Source organism: Panthera onca, chromosome C2 (assembly GCF_046562875.1).
Source record: "Panthera onca isolate mPanOnc1 chromosome C2, mPanOnc1 haplotype 2, whole genome shotgun sequence".
NCBI classification, from domain to species: Eukaryota; Metazoa; Chordata; class Mammalia; order Carnivora; family Felidae; genus Panthera; species Panthera onca.
The window spans coordinates 136,266,152-136,281,475 of NC_138347.1; the positions used below are offsets into that span (position 1 = coordinate 136,266,152).

Below are 15,324 nucleotides of genomic sequence, written 5' to 3' on the forward strand. Positions count from 1 at the left end.
GTGGATAAAGTATGAAACACATTTTATTATTATCTTTGAGATTTCTGAAGTTTTTCCCTCATTCATTTTACTTTCTTTTTTTATTTTTTTTAAAAAAAATTTTTTTGACGTTTATTTATTTTTGAGACAGAGAGAGACAGAGCATGAAGGGGGGAGGGGCAGAGAGAGAAGGAGACACAGAATCGGAAGCAGGCTCCAGGCTCTGAGCCATCAGCCCAGAGCCTGACGCGGGGCTCGAACCCACGGACCGCGAGATCGTGACCTGAGCTGAAGTCGGACGCTTAACCGACTGCGCCACCATTCATTTTACTTTCGATAGGTACTGTCACCCTGTCATAAGTCAAAATCATTCTTTTTCAAGATTAAACTCATTTCCTGAGCTCTTTTTTTTTTTAATTTAACTTAGTTTTTTATTTTAGAGAGAGAGAAAGCACAAGCTGGAGAAGGAGAGAGAGAGAGAGAGAGAGAGAGAGAGAGAGAGAAAATCACAAGCAGGCTCCAAGGTCAACACAGAGCCCTTGGGAACATGCATGACCAGAGCTGAAATCAAGAGTCAGACTCTTCAGGCGCCTGGGTGGCTCAGTTGGTTAAATGTCCGACTTTGGCTCAGGTCATGATCTCTCGGTTTGTGGGGTCGAGTCCTGACTTTGGCCCTGCACTGACAGTTCAGAACCTGGAGCCTGCTTCGGATTCTGTGTCTCCCTCTCTCTCTGCCTCTCCCCCGCTCATGGTCTGTCTCTGTCTCTCTCAAAAATAAATAAAAGCACTAAAAAATTTTTTTAAAAAGTCGGATGCTCAACCACCTGAGCCACCCAAGTGCCCCGTGTTTCCTAAACTCTTAAGAGATAGTATGCCTGAGAAGAATTAGACAGCTCAACACTGAAGCTCACACCCCTGAAAAAGTGGAATTTGCAAAACTTAGTGATCTCGCTATTATCTGATAATGATAAAGAGTGTACTTGGGGCACCTGGGTGGCTCAGTTGGTTAAGTGTCTGACTTTTGGTTTCGGCTCAGGTCATGATCTCACCTTTCCCAGGTTGGAGCCCCACATCTGGTTCCGTGCTGACAGTGCAGAGCCTGCTTGAGATTTTCTCTCCCTCCCTCTCTCTCTGCACCTCCCTTGCTTGCTTGCTCTCTCTCTCTCTCAAAATAAATAAACATTAAAAAAAAGAGTGCACTAAATTTGCTTAACATGCATTTGTCTTAATGAGCTTTTATCTTTATTGGGAACTTAAAAATTTGCTTATATTTTTAACTTCATCAAGATTGCTATTTGTTTTCATCCAAGTTATTTTTATTCAGCCATTTAGGTGAATGGTGAAATAAACTTTAAGAAGAAAATTTTTTGAATAGGTGTTATGTGCATATGGGACAAAATTCAAAACGTAAAAAGGTATACAATGAAAAACTTTTTTTTTCTTGTTTTTATCCTGAGCCACCATTGTAGATCTTTCCAGTGATATTCTAAAGGAGCTTCTCACCCTTTAATATGCATATGAATATTGGTAAAATACAGATTCTGATTTAGGGGGGTGGGGGCAGTCTTAAGAGTCCACATTTCCAAGAAGTTCTCAGCTGAGTCTGATATTGCTGGCCTCGGACCACACTCCCAGCAGCAAAATGGAGAAGCACACTTGTTTATATTTGTCTCTGTGTTTGTTTATTGGACTGAAAGGAGCAAGATATTCTCATACACTGATACAGCTTACTGCTTTCTATTACAACTTTAGCCGTAGAATTCCAGCTCGGAGCTTTGCTTTGTGACAGTTTTCTTCTAATTTTTGTCTGTCTGGAGTGATAATTTATACAGTTTGTTAAAAATCAAATCATAAATGAATGATGAAAACCGTCAATATGACCATTTGAAGCCTGGCACTAGGAGATGCGTAAATCGTGAGGACTATGAGAATCCCTCTTCGCAAATTTTTTATCTGCCCTTTTTTTTTATAAGGTTAGAAAAGTCCTCAAATCCAAACAACTTCCTAAATTTGGGTACAAGGCACACTGAGGATTTTAGCTTGCAGCCAGCATCATCTATCTAATAAAGATGCCATCATACTTGGAAATGATACAATTAAGTTCCCTGAAATCAATATAAAGTACAGAGATGGCCTAAATATTTTAAAGTCAGAGACATTCACATTCTATCTGCCTGAATAAAGTATTCTCTAGAGATGACCATGATCAATATCACAAGGGGTACGGACATTATCTTCCTTGGACCTGTATGTGAATGTTACTCAGAAAACATGGGCGGCTCCTAAAAGAAGATTAAAAGTTCGTGTTCGTTTCTTATTTTCTGCAAGAATGTGAGCGCTAGAGGATTCAAATTTGCCTGTCTACTGTGGCTGCAGAGTATGTTTTTATGAATAGTTGTTCACATGGTGCAAGATTTGGTTTTAGGAGAGGACCAATACCAGAGGCACGTTTCAGAAATAAAGATCTGGACCATCAAAAATCCCAATTTCTATGTGATTGGCAGAAAAAGCCAGAGGAATATGGATTCCTCCTTGAAGCCAAGTTAGTGTGTGTCACTGACCCCTTTGGTTTGAATGATTCCAGGGGACAGATGGATTTGGATCTGCCTAATCCCCTTGATCATGCGCTCGTCTACCTTGAGTCGTGGTCCTTATGCCTCGGTTATGTTGAGGTGTGCTATGTGGTACATGCTAAGTAGTGTGCCAAGTCACAGAAAGCAAAGAGCACACCTTCCTGAAGTTCCAGCTGAGTTAAAACTTGGGCAGGCCCATAGAAAACAAATCAGAAACACTCAAACATGGACAGACAACGCAGGAGAATACAAAATTCTGATAGATTTTTACCAAACATGAGATTTCAAAACCATATTGAGCTTAGGTCTCTGCTTCCAGGTCCCTTGGAATGCAAATTTATGGCTTCAGCCAACGGAGGGATATTTTAATGGAAGAATTTTAGAAGTACTCTGATCTACACGGAAAGGGCATGAGGAGATCAGAACCCTGATCTTTTGAATTGTAGCTACCTTTCTTTGCCTCCTTCAAGCCTCTGGAGTGGGTGTGTGCAAAATATTTTGGAACCAAGAAAGTTGCTGTGATACTTTTGAAATCTTGACTTTCTGGAGGTAATGAGGCGACACAGAGGTTGCTGAGAGACTCCGACTGGTTTAAGAGAGGTCATCAATGAACTTATTTTCAAAGCTGAACTTGATATTATTTATTTATTGGTTGGTTGGTTGGTTGGTTGGTTTATGAGTTGATACATGTTAATGAACTTCTAATAAATAATCTCTGTAGAGAAAACGCTGCTGATTTGGGCTGTTCAGCAACATTTGGGCTGCTGATTTGGGCTGTTTCTGAGCAGAAAAGGTAAAAATTTTCTAGAATAACCCATTTTCTAGAATTAACTTAACCCTATTTTCTAGAATTGCTTTTCTAGAATTAACCCATTCCGGCTGGAAGTAGAGAACAAGTCACTTCTTTACAGAGGGAGTACAAGATGTATTGAATGGAGTCTATCATTGAGAACCAGTTTTAATCCTTAGCTTCCCACCTTGGGCAGGAAGCTAAAGTTCTCCAGGCTTCAGTGTTCTCACAGGAGAAGTGGGACCAGTACAAGGATGAAATGAGTTAGATGTGGATTGACATTTGCCTTCTCTTCTTTTTTTTCTTCGATACCTTTCCATTTCTTCTTCCATTCCCTTAGTGCCTAGAAGTTGACAATGAGTAGTACCTCACCATTCGAGTGGGAAAGTGGTGCTGTGTATTAGAAGTCAGCCCAAAGGACCTGGGTCTTTCCCAATACTGAGATTCCCTCTGATGATCTACGAAAGCTTTTTGCTAAGGAAGCATTTAGAAAAATAATCAACTGTCTAAAGTAGAAACACATTTAGATCCTACTGTTTACTGGCTTCAAAACTGAATGTGCCCAAAAGCATGACCTAGAAACAAGCAGGAAAAAGCTGTGTGGCATTTAGATGCATATCACATATGCATAATTGATTCCTTAAAAGGTTAAATACTCTTAGCATATGTAGGGATAGTGGTATATCCATGATGGATTCGTAATTATTATGGCAATGGCTTTGTTTTACATAATTCTAAAGTAAATGTCATGTTTCTTTGGAAATTCCAGGACTGGGATTCAGAAAAGCATATGTTTCCAAGTAGATAGCAGGGTAAAAGGAGCTACTCTTTCCCAAACAGAAGGACTATTCATGTAGCTAGTACGCTAAGCTTTATGAGGCACTGACTGCCACTAAATTCTCTTCGGAATTGAAATGCAATTACATATCGAGGACAAGTGCTAAATATAAACTGAAAAGGCCAAATACATGACTCTTTTTTTTGCTTTGTTTTTGCAGTATATTTGCAGGAAGAATTCAATACCCCAAACGCACTATAATCCTTAATTGAAACACACAGGCAATTTGGTGAAGCCTTTAGCAGCCTTTTTCAAAAGCTTATTGTAGCTCGAGAAACTGGTCTTTTCTTACGTAAACAATTGTAAGGATGCTAAGGAAATTAATAAACGAGCCAAGTCACTAAGAAATATGTAGAATGAAATACTATAATGTATGCCATAAAGTCAGAAAAAAATTGGAGTGTGTTGTCTGAGGATACATATGTAAGCGGTAAAAACTGTATGAATGGGAATGGGTATTGCAAAAATTCAAGTTTGGGGTTTCTTCTTTGGGGAAGGAGGGAAATACAGTTTGTGCGGTACCCACAGGGGTTTTTGCTGGATGTATGATCTATGGGTGTTCATTGCTGATGTTAAATATTGTTATGTAATTTTTTAGGTAAGTTACATTTCTTAATTTGTAAGAATGGAAAAGTCAAAAGAACACAGTGAAGAAAAGCACAAATTAGGTCGGTAAAAAAAAAGTAAGATAGTAATAATGATAAAAAGTAAATGTATTAATCTTGGGTTGATCAAAGTATCCTCATATTGTACTTTTAAAAGATTTAAATACATGCCATGTGCAAGATACAACCACAATAGGTCTCTAGAAGGGCTGGAAATGGAAAGACGAGAAAGGGTATACCAGATAGATACTGATGAAGTTTTGGGGTGATGGTGCGGTGGTTCGGAGCTGATGGCCGAGAAAGAATTCTGGAAGACATCCCTGGGGCAAAAAGGTGATTTTGTTAAAGCCTGGGTCAGGACCCGTGGGCAGAAGAGCTGCTGCATGCACTGGATCGTGGCAGGCCACTCATTACATACTCTCAGGCTGACAGAGCGTCAGGGAGAGAGTGTTCTGGAAGCAAGGTTTCCAGGATCTTGAGGGGCTGGCTATTGCTAAGGAAATGCCACTTACTACCATTTAATAAGACCTCAGTCATGAGTCCCTTCGGATGAATATGGGGTGGGGGTCATAAGCTTGGAGTATGATTGCCAGCGTATATCTTGGGGGAGTTGAGTTTAATAAAGGAAGTTTCCAAAGGAATGTTTCTAGGTTAAATTAGACTTACAGGTTCCTGGGGCGGGGGCATGGTCAGGATAACGTGAAGTCAAGATTCCCTTTTGCCCCTAGCAAAGTGTCATCATCATCATCAAGGCAGATGAGCTCCTAGAGGGAGGTCACTCTGCTGGTTTCAAGGAGCTGTCAGTGGGCTCTAGGCAGTAGGGGAATTTAATTTTGCATTTGCCTTAGTTTCCCACATCACCATGGCAAGCACTTAAACCCCTTTCCCTTGTTCTTGGGTAGCCAGGAGCATCGGAGGAATATCACACAGATCCCGCTTGGGTGGGGAGTGTGCCAGCCTGTGTTTTGCCCTCAGCTGCCCTATGCTCCCTCATCAAATACTAACAGAAGAAAGCTATTGTAGCCCTTTAAATAACAGGGAAACTGGACGTTAGGATAAAACGTAGTGTTGTTTATTCTCTCTCTGTCTTCAATTACTCTTTCTCCATCCTGAGACCATTTCATCCAGGCGTCTGCTTCTGAACTTGCAAGACTTTTGATAAATCATTTCTGCCTATTTCTTATTCCAAGCTAACCATTTTCAAAGCTTAGAATCTTTAATCTCTCAACTCTGGTAGTACTTATTATCTGAGTACCATTGATTTGGTACTAATCATAGGCTCTGTTTTAATGTTATTGGTATTCACGCATTTCTTCAATTAAATTGTTATAATCTAGAGCTATAGATTATACCTTCTTCATCTTTTAACACCCAGCATCACCTCCTCCTAAGATCTGCCGTGCGGTAGAATCCAGTCGCCTGGCATACAGTAGAAAGTTAATAAACATGTCAGCGGGCAACTGAAAAATGGCTTCTGGAAGTGCATTAAAAGCTGTTTTAGGATGTTTGAGTGCTTTGGCAATGCTGTGTATTTACATTTTTTTAATTTAACATAATTTCTTTTTTTAAAGTTTATTTTTAGAGAGAAAGAGAGAAAGGATGAGTGGTGGAAGGACAGAGAGAGAGAGAGAGGAGAGAGTGAGAATCCCAAGCAGGCTCCACACTGTCAGCAGAGCCTGATGTGGGGCTTGATATGGGGCTCAAACCCATGAACCATGAAAACATGACCTGAGCCCAAGTCAGATGCTTAACCGACTGAGCCACCCAGGTGCCCCTATATTTACATTTTCTAAACAATCTCTCAGCCAAAGTTCTCTAATGGAGACAGAAAGAGACACTATGGTTAGAGAGAGACCAGGAGCTGTGCAGAGTTGGTAAGGTGAAGACCATAGCCTGGTAGAAGGGTGCCCACCTCTGGACCTAGCTGGGAACTCCTGCAGGTTCATTAACTGATCTTTAAGGGTGGAGACTGCATCCAATAAACTTTTTATCTCTACACCTGGAACAAAGTCCAACATGTAGTACGTGGTCGATAAATGCTTCTGCAAGGTATGAGAGAATTAAATTTTAGCCTGGGATAATTTAATTCACTCCCATGGCTTCAAAATAAGGTGCCATTGAAGGCTTCCCAGCGCAGGTCTTTAGCTCTGGCTTTTCTCCACAGCGGGGAGGGTGAGTGGGAGGGTAGAGGAGCCAGCCCAGCCCAGGCAGGATGCAGATGTTAGCACTAGAATTTGTACTCTGGGCTTAGGGGCTGATTGGAGCAAAGCTGGATAGAGTGGATTTGGTTCTGCCAGCTGATAGTGGACTATGGAAACACGAAACGGATGTTTAAAAGGCCACGAGGAAGCCCATGGAATAGATCTTCAGTGCTTGTCCCGCTGGCCATTGAGAAGTAGCTGGGGTTCCTGCCTTCTCATGGCATGCAAGATAGGCTGTCTGTTGCAAACCTTGTTTAAACATAGTGGTTTTTGAATAGGCAATATATAAAGCATAGCGTATAAAAATCAAAGGGTACAGTGGGTATATGGTAAAAATAAGTGTGCCTACCACTTTTGCCCAAAGTTACTCTCTCTAAAGACATCTACGGTTACCAAGTCATTCCACTGAGGTTTAGGTACGCACAAACATTTCACATTTAGATATACATATACATGTTTGTGTTTCTATATTTTCAGACAAATAGTTCATCTGATAGCATATTATATTGAATCTTGATTTTTTCATTTAAGACATTATGCTGGAATTCTTTCCATTTTTTCTTGTATTATTTTAAAAAATCCCAGCCTCTAATATTGTCTGATATACTGTCCAATATTGGTTTCATGAGAAAATGAATGAATGATTTAATAATAGTTTCTAATTCATTCTGAACCTAGAGTCACCAACCATCAGATTTTATAAAATGCCTTATCTTACAGCCCATCTTTAATTTACATCTTTTTGCTTATAAGTATCCTATCGAAACCTCAAAAAGTCTCAAAAAAATTCATCCGGCAGGAACCTTCCTTGAATATTGCCTCTCACACTGTCCTCCAGGAGTTATCTTCAAGCACTTAACACTTTGTTATTTTTGATTGTCCTTTAATTCTTATTTGTTAACATCATAATCATAAAGGTGTGCGTAATACTCAACAGCTTTTATTGAATACTTAATTGTGCCAGACATTTCACTAAGCACTTTAGGTGCATTTCCCATTAATCCCCACAACACACCTTTCTCTCCCTTTAGTGGGAAAATTCCAAGTTGTGGTCCTCTGTCACTTGCAGGGTCTGTATGATTGAGCCTCAGCTGTCATGGCAGTAAAACCCTTTTCTCCTACTCTTTATTACCTTTCCTCCCTTCCCTCTCTCAATTCTCCAATTGCTTCCTTCCTGAAATCACCTGCCAAATAAATGACTTACACTCACATCCTCCTTCAGGGTCTGCTTTTCGGGAAATGAAATCTCAAGAAACTGAAGTTTAGCGTGTGAATAACTTGTTCAAGTTTATCAATACATCGAGTGGCAGGTTGAGGATTTGAGCCCAAAGTCACACCCAAAAGTGCCCTACATGACTGCTAACTAGAGAGTACGTGCCTCGAAGCAGACCAATGAATCCTGACTTCCCTCTGTAGTGTGTTTCAAAATGCAAGCCAGCGTCAGAGCTTAATACTTCTGCTGGTCATTGCCATTTTGTTTTGGACAGTCTCTTTCCCACCCTGCACCAGGACATGCATTTTAGGCACAGTTAAGCTAAACCCGTGTCCTCTTCATTTGTTACTGAAACTGTGATTTATGAAACAGTTCCTCGTGCTCGTGTAGTGGCTGAATGTCCTCTTGTCATTCTACAGACAGCAACTTCATCCTCGCGAACGCCCAGGTGGCCAAGGGGTTCCCCATAGTCTACTGTTCTGATGGCTTCTGTGAGCTGGCTGGATTCGCCCGGACTGAAGTCATGCAGAAGAGTTGCAGCTGCAAATTCTTATTTGGAGTCGAAACCAATGAGCAGCTGATGCTTCAAATAGAAAAGTCGCTGGAGGAGAAAACAGAATTCAAAGGAGAAATTATGTTCTACAAGAAGAACGGTGAGTGCCTTTCTTAGACTGGTGCTCATTGGGCAGTTGTGAAGGGTCACCCTCTCCCAACTCAGTAATTACTTCATAACTCCCATTAAGGCTTCATGGTATTTCATGTAAATACAGGCTGTTACTGAAGTTCTGCTAGTGACTCGGGCAATAGCCTTGTTTTAGCCATTAGCAGCATAAACTGCTTGAAAACTTAGCATTAGAATTATGACTGCTCAATGTAATATATTAACTGAGTGAATATAAGTTAAAATAAAGTGTGTTACAGTTTTACTATGGTCATTGTTAAAATACATATTAGATACGGTAGTTGTTAATAAAGTATAAATAGATGATCTTATCCGGGGATGTTTTCCAAACTGTATGCCTTTCAGAACCACATCTCAACCACAGTCATTAAGGACAGAGATCCGGTGTTCACTGGCAGAAAAGGAAGTTAATTTAAAGCATATCAGCATAGGCATTTTTCTCTTCCAGTTCACTGGTCCCAGAGCCTTTCTCACTACCTTTTTATTTTATTATTTAAAAAAAATGTTTTTTAAATGTTTTTATTTATTTTTGAGACAGAGAGAGACAGAGCATGAGCAGGGGAGGGGCAGAAAGAGAGGGAGACACAGAATCTGAAGCAGGCTCCAGGCTCTGAGCTGTCAGCACAGAGACCGACGCGGGGCTCGAACTCACAGACTGCGAGATCATGACCTGAGCTGAAGTCGGACGCTTAACCGACTGAGCCACCCAGGCTCCCCTCTCACTACCTTTTTAAAGACAAACTAAGAGACACATGGTATAATTCAAGGTGGAGTAAATTTGCCTGGCTCAAAACTGCCACTGAGGAAATATGAAGCATTTTCTTGTGGTTGCAGTTTTGTGACTCTTCTCTAAATAAAAGAAGATCTCTAGGGATGGGTGTAGTATCTGCAGTGCTTGGGTCCTATGTAGGAATCAGTATCATTATCTCATGGGCCCTGGTGGTTGGGATGAATCCAAGAGGCATTATTTTGGGGAAATGCTAAGTCAAAATTAGAACAAATTGCCATTTTCCAGTTTCTAAAATTTTATCTCTTTCTTTAGTAGTCTTCCCTAAAGTAACATAGCCTTCTGAGATTTATCTGGGCACATGGTTGCCAAGGTAGAGAATAGATTTCCCAGCCTCTTTTGCAGTTGGGCTGGACATGTGACAAAGTTTTGGGCCAGTGATATGCAAGAGAACGATTTGTGCAACTTTTAGGAAAAATCCCTAAAGAAATACAATTGTGTGCCCTTTAATTTTTCTTCTCCTTTCCCATGATGTTACAGACTAAATTATGTATCCTCAAAATTCATATGTTGAAGCCCTAACCCCCAATGGGACTGTATTTGGAGATGGGGCCTTTAACGAGGTGATTACGGTCAAATGAGATCGTAAGGGTGGGGCCCTAATCCAATATGATTGGTGTCCTTATAAGAACAAGAGATACCAAGGATACGGGCATACAGGAAAGGTGATGCAAACGCACAGAGAGAAGGCCACTGTCTGCAGGCCAATGAGAGAGGCCTCAATAAAACAATGCTGTCAGCACCTGATCTCCATTTTCAGCTTCCAGACCATGAGAAAATAAATTTCTGTTGAAGCCACCCTGTCTGTGGCACTTTGTTAGGGCAGCCCCAGCAAAGCAATGCATGTGGGTCAGAACGTTAAGGCAAAGCTGGAAAGCCAGCTTCCACCGTTTGCAAAGGTCAACATCATAGAGGAGTGCAGAGTCACAGGATGAAGGGAGCCATCCTCCCCCACCCCAGACAGAAGCTCGTACATGCCCATCTTACTTGAATCATTTCATTTGGGGGTCGTTTTGTTACAACGTCTAAATTGCGTTCTAACGCAGGGTTTCTCAACGTTGGTGGCGTTGACATTTTGGGTCGGTAATCATTTGTTGTGGAAGGCTGTCCTGTGCATGGCAGATGATAAGGAGCATTTCAGGCCTCTATATTTTGCTCTCAACACTTAGTATTGGGGTCATTGTCAGGCAGAGAAGTGGGGGCCTAAACATGGGAACTTCATCTTCTTTTATAACGGGTTTGTCTTTGGAAGATACTCTTTGAGCGTGTGAATTTTGGATTCACAGTGGGCATGAAATATTGGAGAGTACCATCCTGGGAGGCACAGAATATCCAATGCTTTGGTATTAGGAACATAGTTCAGACCATTGTGTCCTTCCTAGTGTCAATAGATAAGGCCTACGTAGCAAATATGATAAAATGAAAGGACTCCGGTGCTAATTATAGCACAATCATTGAAGAGAGCCTGAGATTAAAAAAAAAAAAAGTGGAAGATGCCACTGAGAATGCAGACTGGTAGGGAGTGATAAAACCACCATCTGGTGGAACAAAGAGAAAAGGGATATCTTTTGTCTAAAATATCTGCTGACAGCAGACTTGTCCTTCTCAGGATAGGCACCTTGGATAGGTGACTCCAAATCCACCTGGGTGTCTTCCTTTTTCAGCCACCTCTAAAGTTCTGAATGTAGCACCACTGAGAAAAGTTCAGGCCAAGGAGGAGAAGCCCCAAAAATGGAGATTTGAGAGGCCAGAAAAGTAGAAATTATGGAGCACAGTGTGGGAATTTCCTGAGTTCAATGTTTCATAGGATGTCTGCAGCCTTGGACCTCTTTGGATGGGAATCATTAAAAGCATCAGTTGCCTCTATGCCAGTCAATATGGAAAATTGTCTGACGTTGTGAGCAAACAAATTGATCCAGTTACAAGTGGTTGAAAATTGCTGCCTCTCCTACGGTAATCATGCTGTATTTTCGCTATTTTTAGAAGTATCTGTCTGCACACACAACAGTGAACCTTTGAAGGCACAATCTGTGCATTAGTTTGCTCTGCATCTCCAGCGTGTAGAGCTTGAGCTCAGAGCAGTGTCCATCACAAATGTTCATTCCTCAGTAAATGCTTGCCGAATGGAATTGAAATGGAACATTAGAGGGACCTATGGATACTTCAGAGACTGTCTGGATTTCTGATTTTTAAAAATAAGCTATGCCCTCAAGGGTCCTCCTTCTCTCCTCCAAAGCTCCTTTCTTTTAACTTACTTTCGAAAGTAGTGCTTGTTTCTTATTCTGGCCTGATACATTTTGACCATCTATGACTGAGCTTCTTTGCTTACTGGCCCCTCAGTGTTGCACTGACCTCATGGGACAACACTGCCTTTTCTCTTCCTGCTCAGGCCTATAATAACCTGACCGGAGGCTGGTAATGTGCATCAGAATACTCTCAAGGTTTTAGGGCATCTCATGGGACTTATCGTAAAGGAAGACACACTACTATCCTATAGCAAATGTGCCTATTTACTGAGTCCAGAGGAAAATAAAAAGAGGAAGTTCTTACTGGCATTACCCAACTGTCAGAACCCCAGCTCCTAGTCATGTCTTGAGTCTGTAAGTCTGCCTCCTACCTCTCTCTACTCCCCCCCCCCCATTAAAGATCCTTCTTTCATACTTTATGAAGTATGCTTCATAAAGCATGAAGGTTGAATGTCCTCTTTAGGAAAACCTTACTGTCTACCCACTAGACTGGTCCTCCTTGAAGGGTGTATTGTCCTCTCTTGACTAGAGAAAAGTGTGGGACACAGCATTCTCCAGAAGAATTCATCCTGCAATGCAGAGTAATTCAGCCTAAATAAAAATAAAATAAAACCATAAAGGGATGGAGAAGAATAGGTTTCATCTGATCCCTTTCCTTATCTCTGCTCCAACAATTTGCTCCCTTCTCTCTGGGTTATTGTGGTTTCTTCTAGGTAACTGATAGAAAATAGACATATCTAGAGGGGTGTCTGGGTGGCTCAGTTGGCTCAACATCTGACTTCGGCTCAGATCGTGATCTCACGGCTCGTGGATTTGAGCACCACATCACGGAGACTGCTTGGGATTCCTTCTCTCTCCTCTCTTCCTATGTGCATTCTCCCTCTCTCAAAATAAATAAATAAACTTCAAAAAATAGAAAACAGACATACGTAGAAGTATATGTACACACACAGCCCTCTGAAAATATAGTCATCAAAGAGAATACAGTCTTTTAAAAGGTCAATAATTATGACAGCTAGAAGAATAATAATGGCTAACACTTAAATAATATTTAGTACATGCTAAGAACTTTCTCACATACTTAACTTTTACTTATATTAGCCTATTTAATCCTAGAGCTTTTTAAAAAATAGATACTCTTATATTATCATATTGCAGATGAGGAGACCAATATACAGAAAGAATAAGTTTTTTTTTAATTAAGTAATAATTAGGAAGACAAATAGTTTCACACGTAAACATAATATAAATCTACAGTTATGGTGCATGTAACAAAATGTAGAATTGTCAAATTAGTCTACATCTGAAACTAATAAAGCATTATGTGTCAACCATACTTTAGTAAAATCATCTATTTTCAAAAAAATTAAGTGATTGTATAATTACCATAAAGCACTAATCATCGACTTATAGAAATTGTTCATTACTGCGTTGTCATATTGTGTATGATTGTATTTGGAATTTGACTTATTTCAAGTAAAATACCTAAGTAAAATTCAGACGTAAAAAAGCATAATATGTAAACTTGTCTTTGTCTAAAATAGAGATAGTAATATTTTACACTTTCACATTCAGACGGAGTTGACATTTCTCCTTACTTGTCCTCCCTCTAGATAGTCAAGGGTCTACCCATATATCAGAAATGAGTACCATTAAGATGCCTTTTCAAAAAGCAGACTCCTCCACTTTTGTGGGTTTTTTTTTAATGTTTTTGAGAGAGCGAAAGAGAGAGAGTGCAAGCAGAGGAGGAGCAGAGAGAGGGAGACACAGAATCCAAAGTAGGCTCCAGGCTCTGAGCTGTCAGTACGGAACCTGACGTGGTGCTCGAACTCATGAGCTCCGGGATCCTGACCTGAGTCGAAGTTGGATGCTTAACCTACTGAGCCACCCTCCAGTTTTGTTGATATCAAAAGGCATTAACCAGAACTGTTCTGGGCAAACAGAGGTATGGCTACCCTAACTGAGTGTAATCATTTTATTAATTCTGTGTTCATCCTCTCATTTCTTCTATATGAGTGATACTAATATCTATGTGTTTCTCTCCTTTTCTTATGCATAGCATACTTTGCACACTGTTCTGCACCTCACAGAACACTGTGTATCCTGTAGGACTGTGTATACCTTGTCGAACTCTAAGGTTCCTTCTGCCATCACCAGGAAGTTATTTTATGAATCACTTCTTAGTATAGCTACATTTTTGCAACTTTCTGAGGTAGGTTTCCTCTCCTAGGGTGGCCTCTCCTACACTAGTATTTGAAACATTTCCCTTCTTTACCCTGATCTTCATGCTCTGACCAAGTTGAGTTCTGGTTCTAGCAGCTTCCAAGAAAGATTTTCTCGGAGCGTTGAAGGCTCAGGCAGCCCCAACCCCATTCTATCTTTGTGTAGCCCACTTGCACTCACCCGAAATGGAGCTCCTTTCTAGTTTCTTTTTGCAAGATTTAAAAAAAAATTTTTTTTAAGTTTATTTATTTTGACAGAGACAGAGTATGAGCATGAGCTGGGGGAGGAGCAGAGAGAGAGACAGGGAGACACAGAATCCGAAGCAGGCTCCAGGTTCCAAGCTGTCAGCACAGAGCCTGACGCGGGGCTCGGACTCACGAACTGTGAGATCATGGCCTGGGCCGAAGTCAGATGCTTAACCAACTGAGCCACCCAGGCGCCCCTAAGATTTTATTTTTAACTAATCTCTACACCCAACATGGGGCTGAAACTCACAACACCAAGATCAAAAGTCACATATTCCACTGACTGAGCCAGCCAGGTGCCCCTCCTTTCTAGTTTTAGTTGTTTTCAGATCTCCAGAGCCCTCCACTCTCAGAGCATTTCTTCTTTTGGAAATGGATAACCTGTTGAGGGTTTATGAGGCTCCAAGCTCCTAGGCCTGTGAGAATTCTCCTTTTCCTATCCTGTTTTTACCTTGCAGTTGCTACTCCTGCAAGGATCTAGCTTCTAAGTCAACTAATCTGTCACAAAGGAGCCAAAAATGTAGTCAGGGAAGATAGTCACTTTAATAAATGGTGTTGGAAAAACTGGATATCCACATACAAAAGGATGAAAACGGACCACAATCTTGTACGATACACAAAAGTCAACTCAAAATGGAATAAAACTTAATTACTGGGGGTATTGCCCCATCACTCTGTATTCTGAGGTTCCGGGGGGCACACTGTTACACAGTTTTGCTCATGATTTTGTGTGTGTGTGTGGATTTCTGATTTTGCTACCTTAGTTACTTTAATTTTGTGAAAGGATTGGGGATGTTTCAAAGACCAACAACTCTTCACTACCATTGCTGTTTCACGTAGCTGTTTAAACAATCTCTTTAGACCATGTACAGTTGCTTTGGGGATATAAGCCCAGTCTCTGAGAGTTTTCTTCTTCTTTTTTTCTTCCCAAATTGCCATTTG

At 40.8% G+C, this 15,324-nt stretch overlaps 1 protein-coding gene across 1 annotated transcript in view; it reads left to right on the plus strand.

Moving 5' to 3' along the window:
* The window catches only part of KCNH8 (potassium voltage-gated channel subfamily H member 8), a 356,732-nt gene that overhangs the window by 109,668 nt on the left and 231,740 nt on the right, over positions 1 to 15,324 (plus strand). Inside the window, exon 2 of the mRNA XM_060638579.3 lies at positions 8,619 to 8,852. Coding sequence (XP_060494562.1) covers positions 8,619 to 8,852 — 234 coding nt within the window. The remainder of the gene's footprint in view (positions 1 to 8,618; positions 8,853 to 15,324) is intronic.